The 21,561-nt window shown below is 40.6% G+C and overlaps 1 protein-coding gene across 1 annotated transcript in view; it reads right to left on the bottom strand.

Annotated features, from left to right (window-relative positions):
* DIAPH3 (diaphanous related formin 3) overlaps positions 1-21,561 on the bottom strand; it is a 123,474-nt gene that overhangs the window by 65,247 nt on the left and 36,666 nt on the right. The window contains exons 18-22 of the mRNA XM_089507954.1: positions 21,243-21,335; positions 18,741-18,835; positions 14,992-15,093; positions 4,923-5,162; positions 2,505-2,634 (exon numbers count right to left, since the gene is read on the bottom strand). Coding sequence (XP_089364080.1) covers positions 2,505-2,634; positions 4,923-5,162; positions 14,992-15,093; positions 18,741-18,835; positions 21,243-21,335 — 660 coding nt within the window. The remainder of the gene's footprint in view (positions 1-2,504; positions 2,635-4,922; positions 5,163-14,991; positions 15,094-18,740; positions 18,836-21,242; positions 21,336-21,561) is intronic.

Raw genomic sequence — 21,561 nt, forward strand, 5'->3', positions numbered from 1 at the left:
ACAATTTTTCCAAGCATTGGGCACATAGCTTCAATAACTTACCCATCTAAATATCATGTTACCTAAAGCAAGTTCAAATGGGCTGTGACTAGACAATACACGCTGAACGATTTCACAATAGAGACCCAATTCTCGATTATAGCTTTTAATCAAGCAAACCAACACCTGCATCAGCACTGTTAACAGAAGACTGTCATATGGTTCTATCAATCAGATCTTACAAGATATCTTACAAGAGCCTATGTGGCATAATGCTTTTACAGTTGTCCAATTCCTGCTCAGTCATCGAAACCCCATGACAAGTTCACTTTATGATCACCACAAACTGTAAAATGACTTGAAGGCACACAACATCAACAATCATATTTTACAGACAATATCAATGTTCTAAAACAGAACAGGGCATCATGCAACCCACATGTTCCTAATAAGACCCTGTAGTCCCATATGAGAGGACCTTCTTCTTATCAACGGAACTCTCTCCTCCAGGAAACCAATCTGGTAACACCTCCCCCTCCAGTTTTCCTTTTTTTTTGGTAGGCAAAATCCTTTTTAATGCAAGGCTATTAACTAGCATTGCAGAAGGCTCTGTTAATGAGAGTAGATGTGTCTTATGTTTTAAATGCTTTTAAACTCTTTTAAATTAGTGCTGTTTCAAGGGGATAGCTTAATTGTTTAAAACTTTATAATAATGTTTGGGGCTTGAGTTATAATTTGTTTTTCATCTACGTCATGATGAAATACAGATCTCATGTTGATCTGTGTTTTATTATGTTTTTAATCCCTCTTCTGGCTGTTTTACTCTTGGAAGGCTCCCCACCAAAAAAAGAAGAAGTGACTTCTAGTTTTCTTCCTGATTCAAAAAGACTTTTCCATAGCATAAAATTTTATTATATTAAAATAAAATACTCTTGTAATTTTAAGTTTAATTTAGGGTTTGTCCACATAGGCCAAATGGCCCAGGTGTGCCCCCCCACACACACCGGCCTCACATCACCTAGTGCTAATGACACAGACCAAACCCCCAGGACAGGATCAGGCCTGATCCTGCCTGTTCATATGTAGATCTGGAGGATCCAACCTGACCCCAGGTAAAGAGCCTTTGTTGTTGTTGTGTGCCTTCAAATCGTTTCCAACATATGGTGACCCTAAGGCTTACATATCATTGGATTTTCTTGGCAAGATTTGTTCAGAGGAGGTTTGCTCTAGTGGTGCAGTGGTTAAATGCTGTACTGCATCCACAAGGTTGTGAATTCGATCCCAGGGGCTCCAAGCTCCATTCAGCCTTGCATCCTTCCATAGGTTGCTAAAATGAGTACCCAATTTGTTGAGGGCAATTAGCTCACACTTTGTAAACCACTTAGGGAGTGCTTAGTTCACTGATAAGCGGTATGAGTGTGACTTGCCCAAGACCACCCAGTGGGTTTGCATGGCCAAGCTTTACCCTTGGGAAATTTAGCCCTGGTTTTTAGCAGTTTCTAAGAAACCCCACAGCAAAACGGGGCAGTACACATTCCCCCTTGCTATTTATTTATCTGGCAGCTGATCCAACTGAGAAGCCCTCCAGTTGCTGCATCTGACGTGGAAATCAGGTGCAATTAAGTGCCTTGCTTTTACGTCAGATAGGGCAACTGGTTGTTTTTTCAGTTGGACCAGCCGCCAGAAAGGTAAGGAGAGGAGTGCTGGTCCCAGCTCCTGGATCAGTGCAGGGACAAGTGTGTGAACACCTGCCTATCCCCATGAGCACCGGGACTAGGATAGCACAGGCTCAGCCTGTCCTATCTTGGTTCATATGCTCAGGCCCTAAGTTGTAGTTTTCTCTGCCTCAAAGATAATGGACATCTTAGTGAAAGCTCATTTCCATGTTTTATTTCTATGCTCCACTGCAAAAACTATTTGTAGTGTGGCACACAGAAGTCTATAAAACATGGAAGCCATTAGGGAACCCTGGTGTCTGCTTATTTCTTTTTGAAATCTGATCTCAAAATGTCTCTAATATTGCTACTTTCTTACTATATACAGTGGACTCTCATTATACACTGATGTTTGGTTCCAAGATCCCCTGTGTATAACGGAATCCATGGATGCTCAAGTCCCATTAAATATAATGACATAGCAAAATGGTGTCCCTTATAAAAAATGGAAAATCAAGGTTGATATTTGAAATGTATACTTTTTTGGAACATTTTCAAACCGTGGATGCTTGAATCCGTGTATAAAAAATCTGTGTATAAGAAGGGCCGACTGTAATACAGCCATGGTCTCAATGTTGTTCTGTGTGTTATGAACTAGTTTCAGTAAATGTACTGACTTTACCCATAGATCCTCTCTGTCAATTTAAGCTACACTATGTGGCAGTCAGCCTGAAAAAAGCAAGAATATTCCCAGATAATTTGTAAGCCTGGGTTGATGCACACAACAAAGTTAAACCAACAGCTCAAAAATTATTCAGTCTGAATAAAAGTTTAGCAAAACAAAACATACTAAACTGTTTTTATACAAACCTCTGCTTGCTTTGTCTAAGTCTTGCAAGTCTTCTACAAACCTCAGGATATTAGGATACTTCTCTTCACAAATTTCAACCAGGAAATGAAGCAGTGTTATTGTCTGATCAATAGATTTGGTATCTTTTAGCTAGTAAGGAGATCAAAAAAGTTAATAGATTTCAATCACATCTGGCATGGCTTTTACATTATTAAATAAAAGTAGTTGATTGTTCTTGCACAGCATTTGAAAGCTATGGTATATGGATAGAAATTTGCCAATGTTAAGTTATAATTTTGATTTTTGAGTCTAAATTCCATGTTCTACTTCAGCATTAGGATAAACATCTAATAAAGGTATCAAGATATAGTGTGAAGAAACATGAATAAACAGACCTAAGTCTAGACAGTCCCTGGATGGGAAATTTCTCATAAATTTATTGCTTGCTATTTTGATTACTATTACATGAAAGGCAGGATATAAAATGTCATAAACAACATTGAAATACATTAATCAGAATTTAATGTTGACAGATATGAAATTCAGCTGTTTGGGATGTATATTTATTCATGAATGTTTCCTGGTTACCTGAATAAAATGGGTTCTGGGTAAAAAAGTTAAATAAGACTACAGCTAGCTGGTCCTCTGTATCCACAGATTCTTTATCCATGGATTCAACCATCCACAATTTGAATGTATATATATATATATATACCAAAAAGTAAACCTCGATTTTGTCATTTTATACAAGGGTTAACATTATACTATGCCATTGTATTTAACGGGACTTAAGCATTCACAGAATTTGGGATCCACTGAGGGTTTTGAAACCAAATCCCGGGAGGTAACTGTATACGGCAGCACTCTTATATTGAGATGAACTGCAAAATCTGTTTTCAATTTATTTAATTTAGATGCCACCTTTCTCCCAGAAAGGGACTCAAGGTGGCTCACAGATAAAATAGTTTTAAAATATTACAATCAACAAAATTAAAATCAATTAAATGTTTAAAACATAAATAGAGCACACACCCCATATAAAAAACCTCCCTGACAACAAATTATATATTAAAGGCCTGCTTGAATTAAAAAAAACAAAACGTATTTGCCTGCCAGCAAGAGGAAAGCAGGGAGGGGGCCAGGCCAGACTCCCATGGAAGATAGTTCCAAAGTATAAGAGCAGCCACTGAGGCAGCTTTTCAAATCATGTCAATTGATATCAGATATGAGAGAAATATGCACTTATAGAATCATAGAATCACAGAGTTGGAAGAGACCACAAGGGCCATCCAGTCCAACCCCCTGCCATGCAGAAACCCACAATCAATCCCATCTAGCCTCTGTTTAAAAATCTCCAAAGAAGGAGACTGCACTACTGTCCAAGAGAGCGTGTTACTGTTGAACAGCCCTTACAGTCACGAAGTTCTTCCTAATGTTGAGGTGGAATCTCTTTTCCTGTGGCTTACATGTCCTATACTCTGGAGTCCTATACACAGGCCCTATTCTCTGGAGCAGCAGTAAGCAAACTTGCTCCATCTTCAATATGACAACCCTTCAAACACCTAAACAGAGCTATCATATCACCTCTTAACCTTCTATTCTTCAAGCTAAACATATCCGGCTCCTTAAGCCTTTCCTCATAAGGCATGGTTTCCAAACCCTTTACCATTTTGGCTGCCCTCCTCTGGACACAATCCAGCTTGTCAACATCTTCTTTGAACTGCTGTGCCCAGAACTGGACATAGTATTTCAGGTGAGGGCTCAGCGAAGCTGAATAGATTGGCACTATTAATTCCCTTGATCTAGAGACTCTATGTCTATTCATTCAGCCTAGAATTGTATTGGCCTTTTTAGCTGCTTCATTATAAAGTGACTATGGGAAAATATTGACTTTCAACATCTGAAAATAAAGTTGAGAACTATTGGTTTTAGTTCTAGTTGGTTGCACTCTACACTGTACACATCTGAAGTACTTTACTGAACTGGGCCTAATCATTTGCCACATTGAACCCTTAATTTTACTCATTTGATCCTGGCTTTCCATTTTATATCTAAGACACTGCTAAAAAATACTCAAAGCTGAGACAATAAGCAGGAACAGTGGTTCACTACATGACATTCATTCTGTCTTCTTCACTTAGTGCTAAACACAGAAACTTTCAAAACAGAGTGTACAATGACCTCAGAACAGAATGTACACATTTATTTGATGTACCAAACCTACTTTTGGCTGCCTCAAAGGAAATTAAGGACTGTTGTAAGTAGGTGGGTAGAAGTGAATAGATATTTCAGTTCACATCATTGAAGAGGTTAAGTATAAAAAAGGCAGGGGCAGGGGAGAGAAAGATGGCAAAAACAATTTAAATAGTACAGTAAATTAAGAAAAAGGAAATGACTGCAGCACCGTCCTCAGCATTCATCCCCTTGAAAACACTCACTTTACATAAGGAGCAGAGGTTAAATCCAAAGGTCTGTGCATTTCGAGATCCCGCATTCATGTAATTTCCTGTTAGCAACACTAGCTCCAGAAGTTGACTGAAGCTCCTGCTCTTCTTTATCTCTTCACAGGCAGCACTGACAGCCATGATGTCAGGTTTGATGTTGTTCACCTGTTCTTCAAACTGAAGCTTAAAAAGAATTGCACTCAACCGTGGCTTCAATCTCTTCACGTTGCTCATCTGATTGAAAAGAAAACAGCTCTCTAAAAACCTATGCTATGCTTTAGCATGGGACGAGGCAGAATAATCTTGCATGACTTATATGTTTGAAGCAATTAACTTCATACTTGTGTGTTAACACAAAACAGATGAATGAACAAGGAACAATTGTGCAAGCAAATGAATACAGTTCAGAAGCTGTTATCCTCTACAAACTAACTGTGATGTATACTCAGCCCTCCACATTCACAGCTTTGATTATCCACAAGGTCAAGGCTGGGTCCCGGGGGGGGGGGGAGGACCCAGGAGGGAGAAGCTGGGAAGGATTCACATGCCAACCCTGCCCTTTTCCCGGTCAGATCACTGCCTTCCCCAGGAACCCATCCGGGAAAGGGGTGGGGAGCCAGTTGAAGGGACTGGACGGTGGGGAGGGGGAAGAGAAGTGTGCACACCTGGTCCTCTTCCCCCAACCACCCTTCCCTTTAACTGGCTTCCATAGGGGGGAGTTATTTGTAGTTTTTCCACATTCGCAGATAGAATATGGAGGGCCAAGTGTATTAACATAGTGAGATGAAAGTACTGCCATATGAGAAGTTTAACCTAAAGTTAGGGTGCATTGAGAAATAATGCAGTCTGGCACCACTTTAACTGCCATGGCTCCATCCTACAAAATCCTGGGACTTGTAGCTTGATGACAAAGCTAAAAACCTTGTAATACTACAACTCCAAAAATTATACAATATGGCGCTACAGCACTTAAAGTGGTGTCAAAGTAAACTATTTCTACAGTGTAGATGCATCCTTAGTAAAAGTTAAATTGTGCATTAGCCACTAATAGACAGTTATAACCAACAGTGGACAGTTTACTATTTATTTATTTGGCAGTTGAACAGCCTTTACTCTCAGGCACCATTTGAAATGATGAATAATCTAAGCAGTAAAATCTTTAAATAACAACAAATATCTAATAAAGTCTACTATTAAACCACATTTTAAAGAACTGTAACTCTAGATTATGCTTGCTTTTTCATGTTATCCTATTCTCAGAGCTTAAATAAACAGAAAACAGTGTTTAGGGAAAGTGATACCTCCCTATGGAATCTAATGTACTTGTGATGTAAGGTACCTTTAAGACACAGCCCTTAGTGATATCAGCTGTAGTGTATATATACTATTAAGAGGGTTGGAGAGGGATTGATTGTTCTCTCTTCCTCATCTCACTCTCCTGGGACTGGCTGTGCTCAGTAGCCTAAGGATGAATAAACTTACTGCTCCTACATGAAGATTGGGCTCTGTGTGGATTCTTATAAGATTGGATTCCAACAGCAGACATCACAGTACTCACCTTGTAATAATATAATCGTCCCCAAGGCTTCAAAGCATAAACAATGTGTACCATTTCACTCTTCATATATTCTCAGTCAATATGTTTTGTGCTGAACACACTATCATGTATCAGAGATAGGAAATGTATGGTTCTCACAACTCTCCTGAGCCCCCACTACCTAAAGGTAAGGAAGCACAGGTTGCTTACCTGTAACTGTAGTTCTTTAAGTGGTCATCTGTGAATTCATACAAATGGGTTTTTCTGTGCCTGCGCAGTTATACCTTCGGAAACTTCTGGAATCACTAGGGAAGACTTTTTGATGGTAACTCCGCCCACCCTCTATATAAGCCCCTCGTCTTCCCGCACTTTCCGAGTTCCATAAAGTTCACTGCATAGCAGCCATAGAAAGGAATAAAGTGAGCAGGACATGACTCAGGGGAGGATAGGCGAGATTTATTTGAATTTGCAGATAACCACTCGAAGAACTAAAGTTACAGGTAAACAACCTGTCCTCCTTCTTTGTGGTCCCTGCGAATCACACAAATGGGTTAGACTGACAAGCTTCAGTCAGTGGAAGAGGGAGTGTTATGACACCAGTTTTAAAGTTCAAACAAGTTGTATTTTACTAACAACAATAAAGAACCTTCAAGATCGTTGTTACATTTGTTTAGTCCTGTATTAGTTTTGAAAGCATATAAATCATGCAACAGAACAAACCTTTAATACAACCCAGAAAGCAACACTGCCTTCCAAGATTGCATCCCATCTGACTGGTGTCCAGCCTGTAGTGCTTAATGAAAGTCAATGGCTGTGACCACACCGCAGCCTTGCTGACATCCTCCAAGCGACCCCAGTCAAAAAGTTGGAGGTTATCGCTACCGAATCCAAGCTGGAGGCATCTTCCCCGACAATTCGCAGCAAAGGTAGACGATAGCAGTCACTCACTTGGAGAACCTTTGTTCAGAAACAGGGAATCCCATTCTTGGTTCCAAGAAGCACACAGTCTCTCAGAATGTCTCAAACCTGAAGTCCTGTCCACATTAAAGGCTAGGGCTCGATGGGCATCGAGGTGGCACTTGGCATCCAAGGTCAGATTCAGAGCCGGGGTAGGAACAGAGATGGAAGGTTGAAGGGGGACCACTTGTCCCTGACTGTGAAGTCCAAAGCATAGGCACCCCATCCTTCCATAGAGGCATCTGTGGTTAGGGTGACCTGAGGTTGCGGGGGGGAGGCATTCCCACACAAACATTTTTGGATCGAGCCATCAGCAGTGTCTTGACTATGGGTCTCTGTACCGTGAGCCATGGGATGGTCCATCATGGGATCAAAGACTGAGAGGAACCAAGCCTGAAAGGGTCTGACCTGTGGTCTTGCCCATGGGGTGACGTAGGTAGTGGAGGCCATGTGTCCAAGGGCTACTTGGACTGTGTACACCATGATTTTTCTGTAAACTAGACAGTCTCAAATAGTTCTGGTAAAGGCCAAGAATCTGTCTGAAGGGAAATAGACGATGGACCTCTTGGAATCATGGATGGCCCTGATAAACTTGATCTACCTTGCAGGAACCAGATTTAATTTCTGCTTGTTGACCATCAGAACAAGGGACTCCAGGAGGAATAAGTTGAATTCGACATCCCTGGACAATCGCTCTTGGGATGGCAGAACAAAGAGCCAATCAGCTAAATACGGGAATACTGTGATGCCCTGCTGGTGGAGAAGCCACCACAGGAGCCATGCACTTCGTGAAGACTATGTATGTAGTGACAGCCCAAAGAGTAGCACTTTGAACTGGAAGATGTTGGAGTCGACAGCTAACGCAAGAAATTTGTTATTTCGTTGGCTGTCGATATGGAACTAGGCATCTTTAAGATGGTCTTTCTATAACAAGGGCAAGACAGAGGTAAGGGTTACCATGTGGAAGCGTCAATAAATTATACAGGAATTAACTGGCACAAGTCCAAAATTGGCCAAAGACCACCATCTCTCTTCGAGACAATGAATTCCAAGTTCGAGAAGGGGGTAAGGGCTCAATGACCCCTTTCTGCAAAAGTGTGCGCACTTCATTGAGGGGATTAGAGATTAAGGCTCCAGTCAATGGGAGCTCATCAAAATCGAGGGCATAGCGCCTACAGACAATGTCAAGGACACACGAGGGTGACAATCTGATACCAAATCGGGTGAAGGAGATGGAATGCGCTGCTGCATTTTACAACCTCTTCTTGCCCTGGTTTGCCTTTTTCCTGTGGAACCCTTGTCGGTACTGAGGCTGAGCGGGTTGCTGGCACTGATCCCCAAAATGCCAGCGTGAGATGGGCTGGTAGGATGAAGAAGACATATCATGCTTAGGCACAGCAGTTCTCATTTTCATAGCTCAAGTTTGACTTCTCGTCTGCCTCCTTGTTAAAGAGGCCAGAGTGATCAAAAGGTAGGTCTTCTATGCTTGCGTGGGCTTGAGATGTGACATCCGAGGATCTAAGCCAAGCATGCCTACAGAGGGCAAACAGCACCTTAGCAGTGCAATCAGCAGAATGACAGGCTGAACTAATCTGTTGGGCCCCTAAGGCATGGGCTTCAGTCTGTAGAGCTAATGCCAAGGGCTTTTTGTCATTGGGTAAGTCATCCAACAATGGATGCATCTGCTCCATGATATGCTGCTGGCATGCGCCCATGGAGGTGGAGTAATTAGCCACCTCAAGGTTCAAGATAGAGGCCAAGTAGAATTTTCTTGCCAAACCATCAACCTTTTTGCTTTCCTTGTCCGTCAGAGTGGTCAAGGTCTTAGGTGTAAAGGAGAGTTGGGCATCTTCGACAATTGCAGAGTTGGGCTTAGGGTGTTCAAACAGCCATGTGGAAGAAGAGGGTGTACTCAGATAGAGGCTTTCAATCTTCCTGGAAGTCAATGTGATGGTGGCAGAAGTCCATGAGCATTGTGCTATCTTTTCAATAGATGGCAGCAATCCAATGGAAGGAGGAGTTGCAACCTTTCCGCATACCCTTTGATCTTTGGGTCTAAAGCATTCTGGTCCATATTGTTGATGTCGACATTCAGGGTGTTAGCTATCCTGACCACCTGCTCAAAAGACTTCATGTTGTCAGTCGGGGAGGCAGGGTCATGGACAATCAATGTCTGTGGTGAGCCAGCCTGATGGATTCCGAGTCCGTAAATGATAATCAAGAAGATCTGGGAGAATCCTCTGGCATTCTAGGAAGGGTTTTGTCCTTCAAAGATTAACAACGAACAGGAATAGGTGGAGGAGTCGAGGTAGTGGCTCTGATGACTTGGGCCTGGGTAACAAGGGCCCGAGAAGTAGAGGGAAGCCAATGCGTTTGGGTGGGTGCAGGGGATGGAGATCTCCAACGAGCCATCCCATAACGAAAACATTCAGGATCGACGGGCATATAATATAGATTAGTCTCCTCATCAAAGACTACATCCAGATAGTGACAGAAGATAGCATTCCTGGAAAAGTGAGGGTCGGTACGAGGATATATGATATCCTGACGCTCGGTATTAAGAGTTACTCGATCTCGAGATCTGGGAGACAAAGAGAGTCAATCCAAGGCAGCTTGGGTGGAAGCAACATGGTCCAGGTTCAGTGTCAAGATCAGAAGGTCTGACTCCCAGATTTCATCCTCTGATTCAGATCCCAGGTCCATTTGAATGATGAGGGGTGAGTCTCCTGGGGAACATGGCACCTGAACAGTTGTTGTTTGGACAGGCTGTACGATAGTTGGGGTGGATGCCTGTTCAGGGACAGCCCCAAGGGCTGCAGGGGGGGGGGTTTCTTCTCGGACTTGTTGGTCCCGTGGGAGTGCGGAGAAGAAGAGCAAGCCTTTTTAGACAAAGAATACTAAGCAGATTTCTCCAGTCTCAAAGGAGAGTCTTTGTCCTCCAAATGCTTACGTTTTGAGGGCTTCTTAACCTTGGATTCATCTGAACCTTGTTCTCAGTCCGATTTATCAGACCTTGTAAATCTCTCCTTTGGATGTTTGTCCTTAGAGAACTTCTCCTTGGGCTTCTTCTTGTCTTTAGGCTTATACGAACCAGATTGCCAAGAAACTGTTGCCCATTCGGCAAGGGGAGGCTGCAAGGCCTGTTGGTAGAGGGCTCCCTTAAGCCTCGTGCCCCTGTTCTTTCGGGCTTGCAGGGTCATGGCCTTACAGTGGGCACAATACATATGAGACACATATTGTGTGGGTCTTCACCAGGAATTTTGCCTCCGCATGTAACGTATTGTTTACTGTGAGGCCAACCCAACCGTTGCTAAGGGGTCTTTTAGTCTGGTAGGAAAAATCAAAGTCAAGACTGTCCGAGATCAATCGATCAGCAAAAAACCCTAAGACCGAAATCCTTAAGAATGGTCAAGCAATCCATGGTCAAAATTTTAAATTCCAATGAGTAATTCCAATGAGCAAAGTCCCTTCTAAGCTGCTAGCGTGGTGGATGAAAGGAACTGGGAAAGAGTGGGAAAACAAGGGGTTTATATAGAGGGTGGGCAGAGCTACCGCCAAAAAGTCTTCCCTAGTGATTACAGAAGTTTCCGAAGCTAACTGCGCAGGCGCATAATAATCAATTTGTGTGATTCGCAGAAATCGCAAAGAACTTTGGGCAAAGTAGTCCAAAGAATCTAGTGCAAGGGTGGGCAACTTGCCAGGTCAGGGACCATTTTTCGAGTTGGTTAACTGCTCAAGAGGCATTTGCCCAAAAAATGTGTGGCCCAAGCAGATGTGCATAATTCTATTTCAATTGACTGATAGACACTTTTAAATGGTTGTATAACTATAGTTTCTCCTTGGTTAACAAGTTAATGTCACTGTGTACCAGACCTTTAGACTGGTAACTGAAGGTATTAAATTAGTCAACTGAACAATATCAGTGCGTTTAGCAGTTTACTGCTCTTTTTGGGATGTAGAGCAAAAACTTTTAAACTTATTTTTTTTTCTTGAGATGCTGGGCATGCTCCCCCCCCCCCCCAAAAAAAAAAACACCCAGTTTGAGATTATACACCCTGGAAATCACATATTGCCCACACACACACACACACACACATACAGATATGAGACATATTCTTCAAGAGCAATTTTTACTAACTCTCAGAGGTACAGTACATTTAAGACATCAGGATCTAAAAATAAGAACCATTTAAATATATTTTTAAAAGTAATAAAGTCCTGCTGTTCTAAGTCATGTTTATGCAATGTTTCAATAAAATACTCAAAGTGCTGAACAATAAAAATAAAACACTCCAATTAAAAGCAACTAAAACCAGAACCAAGCTAGAAATGATAGTTAATATAAGCAGCAAAGATCCATTTCAAAAAGAAGTGCAATTAAAATCTGTATTCAGAATGGACACCAAGCAAGACTAATTTCTTCAGACAGAGCATTCTGCTTTCTATGGACTCTCAAAGAGAATCAGACACTGGAGATATATAGTAAGGGTAACCATCTGATGTGATGTGATGGAGACATCCAATATAAGGTACGTATGTGGATGATACCCAGGTCTACTACTGGTTTTCACCTAAATAAAAGGAGGCTCTCTTCGTTCTAAACTGTTGCTTGACATTAGTAATGGACTTGATGAGGGCAAACAAACTGAAATTTAATCCAAACAAGCAGAGGGGGTCCTGATCAACTGAAAGGCAAAACAGGGAATAGAGATTTAGCCTGTACTGGATGGGTTTACACTCCATCTTTAGACACAGGTTCATAGTTTAGTTGTACTCTTGGATTCAGGCCTGAGTCTAAAAGATCTCAGTGGTGGACAAGAGTGCCTTGAACAGTTAAGATGTGTGCACCAGCTGTGCCAATTCCTTGCAACATCAGTTCTGGACAGCATGACAACATACTTTAGTTACATGACATTTGGAAGGGAACTATTCTATTGGATGCTGTTTCTCTTTAATTGTGTTCAGATTCTCTATAGAGAACATGTGATAATCACAGGCCTGTTGGTATGCTTCAGATCAATGATGAGCACATTCTTAGAAAAAAATGTTGAGTATGCTCCTCTGGGAAATGTTTTTCTATGAAGTGCTTGAGAGTTTGACATATTATGGTTCATTTTATGTCTGGGGATAAGATGGTTGAAACATTCAGTTTGGCTTTGTTGGGGGAGAGAGAGATGCAGCAGCTAAGAAGTGCTTTTGTTGTGATGGAGAAGATGTCATGTAGGACTATCAGCTAGAATTTTACACTGTCTTCCTGCTCCTGAATATGTTAACTATGAAAAATATGTATTCAACCTGCCAGGCTTATTCAGTAAGGAAAAATTAATAATAAAGGAGGCTGCATTCACATTTCAGTGTCTGTACCATATGGAACATCTGATCTTATTATACCTCTGATTGAAAACTGGGCTAATTGGGATTTAAATGGTTAATAAATAGATGCTAAACACTGAGAAGTCATCACAATTTTTGCTATTGCACATTGCCTTAATCAGAGGTCCCTACCAAACAGAACAGTGTCTCATCAGAAGCAAACAAGTTTGATACAAATCCATGCTCTTTTCAGAATATTTCTAACTATCAAAAACATGGACAGTGGTGACATTTCTAATCCTGGATTGAGGTAATACTCCTTGCAGATAATCTAGACTTACTAATGTTTGAGAGGAAACTACATTTGATAAAATTCATGCTCTTTTCATCATATTTTTAGCAATCAATCAAATGGTATCTTCTACAATAGTAAATGGCTTGACCAGTTTATGTGACACTTCAACTTAATTGGCTGATTTGCTCTTACTCCTGGATAGGGATTTCTATTTCTAGAAGAAAAGCTCTTAAATCAAATACCGTAAATGCAATGGAGGAGACCTTCAAGATTAAAGATTCCATCTTGTGTGGCTAATGACTCAATGTGAACATTTGCTGACACATTTTTGAAATAAGTTTCATCATTTTTTACATTCAGCTCCTGATATTGAATTTGACAAACAGAATGTCTGCAAAAGACATTTTTAAACACCCGTATTTTCCAGCGTATATGACGACTTTTTACCCGTCTTATACGCCAAGTTGTGACCACAAAGACAGGTGAATGGTGTAGCCACGTCTCTGTCTCCGGGGTCCTTGCGGGTTCCTGTCTCAGCAGGCACCTCTGCTGGGCTCTCTCTCTCTGCCTCTTATGCCTTATTGCTAGAAAAGGCGGTGGAGAAGCGGCTCCAGAGTCGGTCAAGCCAAGGGAATTAGTCGTCCCCTTATGCCTCGCCGTTGCCGCTGCCACCCAGGATACTCTGTTCCTCCAGCGGCTTCTGCGGCTCCCGCAGCGTGTCAGAAGTCCGGCACGCTGCAGAGGCTGCTGGAGCTGCAGAAGCCACTGGAGGAGCGGAGTAACCCGGGCGGTGGTGGCGGCGGCGAGGCATATGGGGCCAGCTCTTTCCCTCGGCCCAACTGGCTCTGGAGCTGCTTCTCCTCTGCCTTTTCCAGCAATGGCGGCAAGAGAGAGCCCGGCTGCAGTACCCGCCTTCCAGGCCTAAACAGAGGCCCCTCAAGCCGGCGCGTGTGGGTGCGAGACCTCCTTAATTCGGCCTATAGTAGGCCAGGGACGCTGCCTGCATGCGACTTGGGGTCGTCTTATACGCCCAGTTGCCTTATACGCCAGAAAATACGGTACTCCATGATTTAAGATGGGAAGGACTTTACTTTGGAGATGAATAACTCACTCTGATTCTACTGTCCCAGCAATTCCATTAATTGATATAAATGACGTACATTTTTTTTTAAAAAAGGAATTAAGTTACAAAATGTGCTCCCATTCTCTATCGACACTGACACTAAAAGATTCTTCTAACAGTTACATAATTTGTTTTCTTTTATGTCTGTGAATGCACTCATGCCGAACTCCCTTTTTGTTTGCAGTTTTTGAAAAGTTGCACATTGGCATTGGATCCATGGTCCAGAAAACAACAGGAAAGAGGAATAAAATTTAGGTGAGGAATAAAGAGGAATAAATTTTATTTATATATTTTTGAAAAGGAACTGGAGGAGAAAAAAAACTACGATGAAGACAAATTTTGGAAGTAAACATAGTGTGATACAGAAAAAGGTGGTTTAAGAAGATTTGTGCCAGTTGAAGGAAGAACTGATATCCTAGGTCAGAGCAAGGAAAGACTTAGGGAGAACCCTAGCAGTACTAAACCCAGTGTTAAGATTCCAGGTCACATATCCTTGCCTTGTCAATTTTTGAAGAGCGAAAAAAATTAGACAAGAAACTCTACTGTTATAGCACTATATTCCACTTTAACTGTCATGGCAACCTCCTATGGAACTCTGGAGTTTGTTTAGGGAGGGCTATTTAGAGTTTTCAACCAGACAATTCTTGGGTATCATTGAACTACAAACCCCAGAATTTCACAGGATGTTGCCATGTCAGATAAAGTGCAATACAGTGCTATAATAGTGTAGTGTGATAAGCCACCCATAGAAGATGCAAATTTTCTACAAGTGTTCAAAAATGCAATCAATAAGAACATAAAATTATCAAATAGAATTGAAAGGAAAACTGCTACTTACCACAATAGCAAACTGCTCTGGTTCAGACAAACTATTATATTCACTCTTCAGTTTAGACAATTCATTGAGTTGTTTTTGTTCTGGAAGATGCTTTATTAAATTCTACATACCATAGGAAGACAAATTATTGGACATTTTATTTCATTTCATTCACATTTTTTTCTGAAAATTTTGTACAATCAACACAAGCAGAAGAATAAAATTCAATTCAGTCTCACAAAATAACCAAGAAAGAGTGCCAAAATAATAGATAGTAAAGAAAATCATGTTTTAATCATTGGTCTGAAACACACTGCAGAAATGATCCAGTTTGAGACCGCTTTAACTGCCCTAACTCAGAGCTAGGGAATCCTGGGTATTGCAGTTTTTATTGTGTCACCAGAGCTCTCTGGCAGAGAAAGCTAAATGTCTCACAAAACTACAATTCTCAGAATTCCCTACCATTGAGCCAGGCCAGTTAAAACAGTCTCAAACTGGATTACTGTATTTTCTGGTGTATAAGACTACTTTTTAACCCAGGAAAATCTTCTCAAAAGTTGGGGGGGGTCGTCTTATACACCGGGTGTCATCTTATAGGACAGGTGCTGAAACGTCTGAGCTGGACTGGCGAATCTGCGGTTGCTGCATATGGTGGGGGGAGTTCAAAAACGGCTGCGGCCACATCCCCACCATATGTGACGATCGTATGAAATCAGCTACCGCTCTGATAGTCTTGGAGACAGGAAAGGCTGGGCAGGCAGAGTATGCTGACCTATCCAAGCAGGCTTTGTATACAACAAGGTTTCCTGCTAAGTACCTGCATGTCATTTGAATTAAAATTACATTGAAATAAAATCTGATGTTTTTTTAATTTTTATTTGGTGTGCGTTGGAAGAGGGGTAGTCTTATACGGTGAGTATATCCCAAACTCTGTACTTTAACTGGAAAAGTTGGGGGTCGTCTTATACGCCCAGTCGTCTTATATGCCGGAAAATACGGTATTTCTGCAGTATGTTTTGGACCATTGAGAAGTTAAATATCTGATAACTGATATCTACTGTACTAAGAGGCAACTGTCATTTAATTAATTCAGGAGCCAAATATTTCATTATTTCTGAACTGTAGAAAATAGTATGGTGAGGAGATCAATGGGCTGGAAAGTAATCTAAAACCTGGATGGCTCTTTGGGAAAGACATGAGATTGAGAGGAGAATAACTGGAATAAACAACAGTGGGATGAGGGAATCAATCGGCTGGAAAGCGGTTTTAAATCTGGCTGAGGCTCTTTGAGAAGGATAACAGAATGCGAGGAGGAGAGGCTAAGCTAAAGTTTGTAACACAGCTACAGACCCACAAATCATCAAAACTGTGAATGAAACCCACAAATGCAGAGGGCCAACTCCCTGTCAACACATTCCTGCCAATCCTTTCACTTAAAAATTACCTCAATTAATTATCTGTTTCCATTAATGTTATTCCTATCTTCCAATAGTCATTTATCCAGAATCTCATTTGATCTAAAGATAGTTTGAATCTGCTATCACTCTAATACATGTAACTAATGAATTGTTTTCATATGGCCTTGAATGAATGCTATTTTATTTCTTCTCTGTCTAATCTTACTTTACATGTTAATTTTTCAGATAAAGCTATGGTCCATATTCCATTTAACTAATTATTCTCCATGTTTTTCCATACTTTTGACTATCTCCATCCTGGCAACACAAACCAAAAATAATATAAGATCTTTATTTGGTAAATTTTCATTTTCATTTTCAAATTAAGAAATAAGAAGTAATGCCATCTTGAAGTTGACCTTTTCACCCATTATATATCTTATACATATTAAGACCTCTTCTCAAAATTTTTGTATCTTTGGACATTAGCCACATATGATTCCAATCTCCTAACTGTATACATCCTCTCCAGCATAATTTTGTTCCTCCTATTAATCCTATGCAATATAAGTAGGTAATAGTATCATTTGTGGCTAATTTTCATCATGTTCTCTCTAATTTGCCCCAATATTGATTTATAAAATAAGGTTTCACAAATTGAATTCTATTCATTTTCAATTAGTTTTATCCCAAAATCTGATTTCCAGCAGGTCCTATTTCTTTAGATTTGCCAAATTTTGCTTCTTGTATTAATCAATATAATTTTGAAATTTATTCTCTTGTATTATTTAAGATTATTGTTGTATATTATTTCAAATATAGTTAGAGATCTTAGTCGACCCTCTGTTCTACTCAATGTATGCTAAAAGGCATTTATTTGTATATATAATTTTATTTCCAGTTAATATTTTTGTCATAATTTGTTTTTACTCCTGTAAACATCTGAAACGTATTTAAAATTGATAAAAACTGCCCTTTTCATTGCTTGGAGTTAGACAGAACAAGAGGCTGCAGTTTTCTTTAAGCAGATCACATTCCTGTAGGATATTGTTTCAAAGTGCAACAAAAAAATAAATACCCATGCACATGAAAGAAGAATTTAGAAACTGGCTGTTATAGGCACATGTAATCCCAAGAAGCATGTGGGCTCATCAATCTACAAATTACATATTCTTTCAATAAATTATAAATTACTTTGTAAATGAATAATTGTTATATTTACATTTGTTTAATTCAAATTTAGTTAGTGTTCATTACAAATTAATTGTATAGTCTAGGAAAGATGAAACTGGATGAGGTCATCTGAGTTTTGGAATTCAGTGTCACCAATATGATGATGACATTCAGCTCTATCTCTCCTTTCCATCTGACTCCAGTGTCCGATGTCAGTAATGGACTGGATAAGGATGAACAAACTGAAACTTAATCCAGTAAGTCAGTTGTAAGACAGGTCAGGGAATAGGGATTCAGCCTGTGTTGAATGGGGTTACACTCCCCCTGAAATCACAAGTTCACAGCTTGGGTGTTCTCCTGGATTCAGATCTGAGCCTGGATGTCTAGGTTTCAGCTTTGGCCAGGAGTGCATCTGCAGTTAAAACTAGTGCACCAGCTGAGCCCATTCCTTGAGAAGATGGATATGGCTACAGTGATACATGCTATGATTATGTCCCATTTGGACTAGTGTAATGCACTCTGCCTTTGGAAACTGTTCAGAAACTTCAGCAGGTCCAAAATGGTGCAGCCAGGCTGCTGACTGAGGCTGGGATCATGTGATTCCCCCATTGAAACAGTTTCATTGGCTACCATTCTGTTTCTGGGAACAATTCAAGGTGCTGTTTTTGACCTTTAAAGACCTAAGTGGCATGGTTGCAAACTATCTGAAGGACTGTATCTCCCTACACAAGCCAACCCAAGTGTTAAGATAAGCAGGGGAGAGCTTCTCTCAGTCCCACCATCTTCGCAGGCACATATGGATGTGAGGATTCGAAATATATGAGGACTCGGGAGAGAGCCTTTTCTGTGGCTGCTCCCAGACTGTAAAACTCCCTTCCATAAATCAGGTCAGCCTCCTCCCTTCTCTCTTTTTGCCAGCAACTGAAGACATTTTTATTTAGGCAGGTGTTTGGTGGGTGAATTGTACTTATGTAGTGTAGTGTGCTGTTTCAATAATTTTTACTTTTTAAATGTTTGAATTATGATGGTTTTAATCTAGGTTTTAATATTAGTATTGTTTAATTATTTTTAACTTTTGTAGTTAATGTTTTAGTTTTATCTTTTCAAATTATTGTAAGCCACATTGAAATACATTTTGGGTGAAAGGAGGGCTATAAATCTCATAAATAAATAAATAAAATCATTACTTATTTACGGTACCTGAACCATGGATTCCGAAAGCTGGGCTTCATCTATTTCCAGAATCATTGTTTTTATTTCTTCATAAGGTACCCGAAAAGAACCCAGAAAGATAGCTAAAGAGAAAAAAAGCACACATCCAGTCTATCAGTGGTACCAGTTTGCAAAATATATATTCAGAACATCAAAATACAACAAAATCCAGAAGTATCAATACCTTTATTGGGCCAACTCAAAAGCAAAGGAAACCCCAAAGAGATATTTTCCTGGATTTCAAGGTACCAAATTTAGCAGCAATAGGAGCATCCTAAACAAGAGGGAAATAACGGACTGGGACATAACTCTTTGTGGTTTTCTACCTCTAACAAAGGTAAAACTCTTTCATTAAACTACAATTTGGCAAAACGCTTTTCTAGATATAACAGTTCAGACACTCTGTGAGAACTTCAGTGTTCTCTGCCTAAGAAAGGAGCAGTTACTTTGCACAGGACAAATGGATCTCAGAAGAAGTTACTTTTTTGTGCTAATGGAGTATAAATTTTATTATCCCTCTTCTATTGCTCTTTGTCCCTGGTCCCCACTTGGCCAATAAGGGGAGTTGCCTCTGCCTGATTTGAAATCTCTCAATACCATCTTAATTTACAGAATGTAAGGTTGTGAATCTAACACCATCACCATTTTTCTCCTGGAAGATTTTTAACATCTTTGCCTGATGAAGAAGCCAGTGAAGTTTCAAAAACTTTTATGCTTTGGAGTTGGCCCAATAGAGGTATTGCTGCTTGTGAAGTTCAAAGTAATATACTACTGCTTTTCTTAGTACCTTTCCAACTTAACTATCCCTACTATAGTGCTTTCTGAGTGTAATTATAGCAACCAAAATTTGCCAGGGCACTTGAAGTATGTGGCATATCAGCAACCTAAATGTTTGAAAAAGAAAAGGGGGAGTGGGGGAATAAAGAACTGGGCAGGGTGGGAAAGGCAAGAATATTCATACTAGACCTTGCCTTTATGGTATTCAGAAAAGAATGTAAACTTCTAATGTACTTTACAAACTCATATCAACTCCCCCATTCTATATCCTCAAGAGGTGCTTATCTCTCAGATAGACAGAAAAAGCCTATTGTGGGAGTCAGCTAAAGATGCCGTGTAAAGGAGGAAAGTGACTGAAGCCATCTACTGAAGAAGAAAAGAGACATATCAAAACACTAATATGCCTAGTTCAGGAGGTGCCAGTAGAAGGATCAAAGCGTGAGAGTGAGAATCCAAATATCAGGTGAAGATAATTAATATTACAGAAAGCATGATTAAAAATGATAAAATTGTAATGATAATAAATAAATCTCAAAGAATAATCATCCATGTATGGAAGACACACTGACACAATTCATGACAATAAAACTGGCTTTATACCAAGGATACCAAGATCTGAATGCCTTTGTACTTAAATTAATGAATTTTCTCACTATTACATAATGCCAGTCTATTGTGATAATTGGTGTTCTGTTATAAAATACAGTAGACTCTTAACTTTCATGGGGGCTAGGGCCACATGACCCCTGTAAAAGTTAAAATTCACAAAGCAGGGGATGAGAGCAGTGCGTGCATACGCACCCCCATCTCCCTTCCTAAACCTCAAACCTCAAACATCTCCCAAAGCGCTGGAAGGGCAGGGGAACACACATTCACAGCTCCCTCCTTCTCTTCCAAGGCTTCAGGGACCTCCAGGACCTCTGAAGCCTTCGAACAGCAGGAAGGAAGGCGCGTTCACTTTCCCCAAACCCCTTCCAAAGGCAAGAGAGCTGTCTTTCCCCAGGTAGCTCCCTGTCCTGGAAAAGGGTGGGACATTATTTTCCCCAAACCCCTTCCCAAGGCAAGAGAGATGTCTTTCCCCAGGCAGCTCCCTGTCCTGGAAAAGGACAGTGGGGTATTTTTTGCCAACTCCTTCCCAAGACAGAGAGCTGCTTGGAGAAAGAGGCAGCTCTCTGTCCTGGAAAGGGGTGGGACGGATGCATGCACCCTTCCTGGATTCTACCTCCTGGGATTTTTCCCTCCCTAGGGAAAAAGCCCAGGAGGAGGGAGGAGGAGGAGTGCGTGTACAATGGCATTGACCTCGTGAATAATAGAAACCATGAGGACACGCACTCACAAAGAAACATGGGGTGTCGGATAATGGCAGCAGCTTAGTTTTCCTCAGCCTGCAAGGAGTGCCTGCACTCCCTTTCGGCTGAGGAAAATGAAGCCATGAAGAAGGGAAGGAGGAAGGGAGGAAGGGAAGGGAGGCGAGGGACTTTTGTCCCCAATGGCGGTGCGGGTGCGTGCGCGCCATCATTGGGGACAGTCTGGATTATCCGACATATTCGGTTATCCGACTATCAGCCGGCCCGTTTATGTCAGATAATCGAGACTCTACTGTACTACTGTTCAAAAAATAGTACTGATAACTGAAACAAAGAATGAAGATTAATAAGTAAAAATTTATCAAATGTCCTCAAATACTTTAAATAATATAAAACATTTACTTACAAAGGTTTTGGGCAGTCTTTGGATCCAGAATTTTGAGTTCTTTGATTCGCTTTTTAACAGATTTCTTCTCTTCAAAAGCTTCATCTTTTTTTACTGTCAAGTAAGAAAATACTGTGTCAGAATACAGCAATATTAATAGTCTTATGCATTTCCTATTTGTGTTGGAATTCAGCCCATACAAAAATAAACTTGTGGAAACTTTCTTCAACATATAAAAAGCATTTAGTAGGCTTTTTGTTATTACTATTTTAGAAATAAATTATAATGACCTCAACACTGCTTTGTCAACATATTCATGAGTCCTAATGCATGAAAACAT

This window comes from Sceloporus occidentalis, unplaced genomic scaffold (assembly GCF_023333645.1).
Source record: "Sceloporus occidentalis isolate IW3139 unplaced genomic scaffold, rSceOcc1.0.p SCAF_2, whole genome shotgun sequence".
NCBI classification, from domain to species: domain Eukaryota; kingdom Metazoa; phylum Chordata; class Lepidosauria; order Squamata; family Phrynosomatidae; genus Sceloporus; species Sceloporus occidentalis.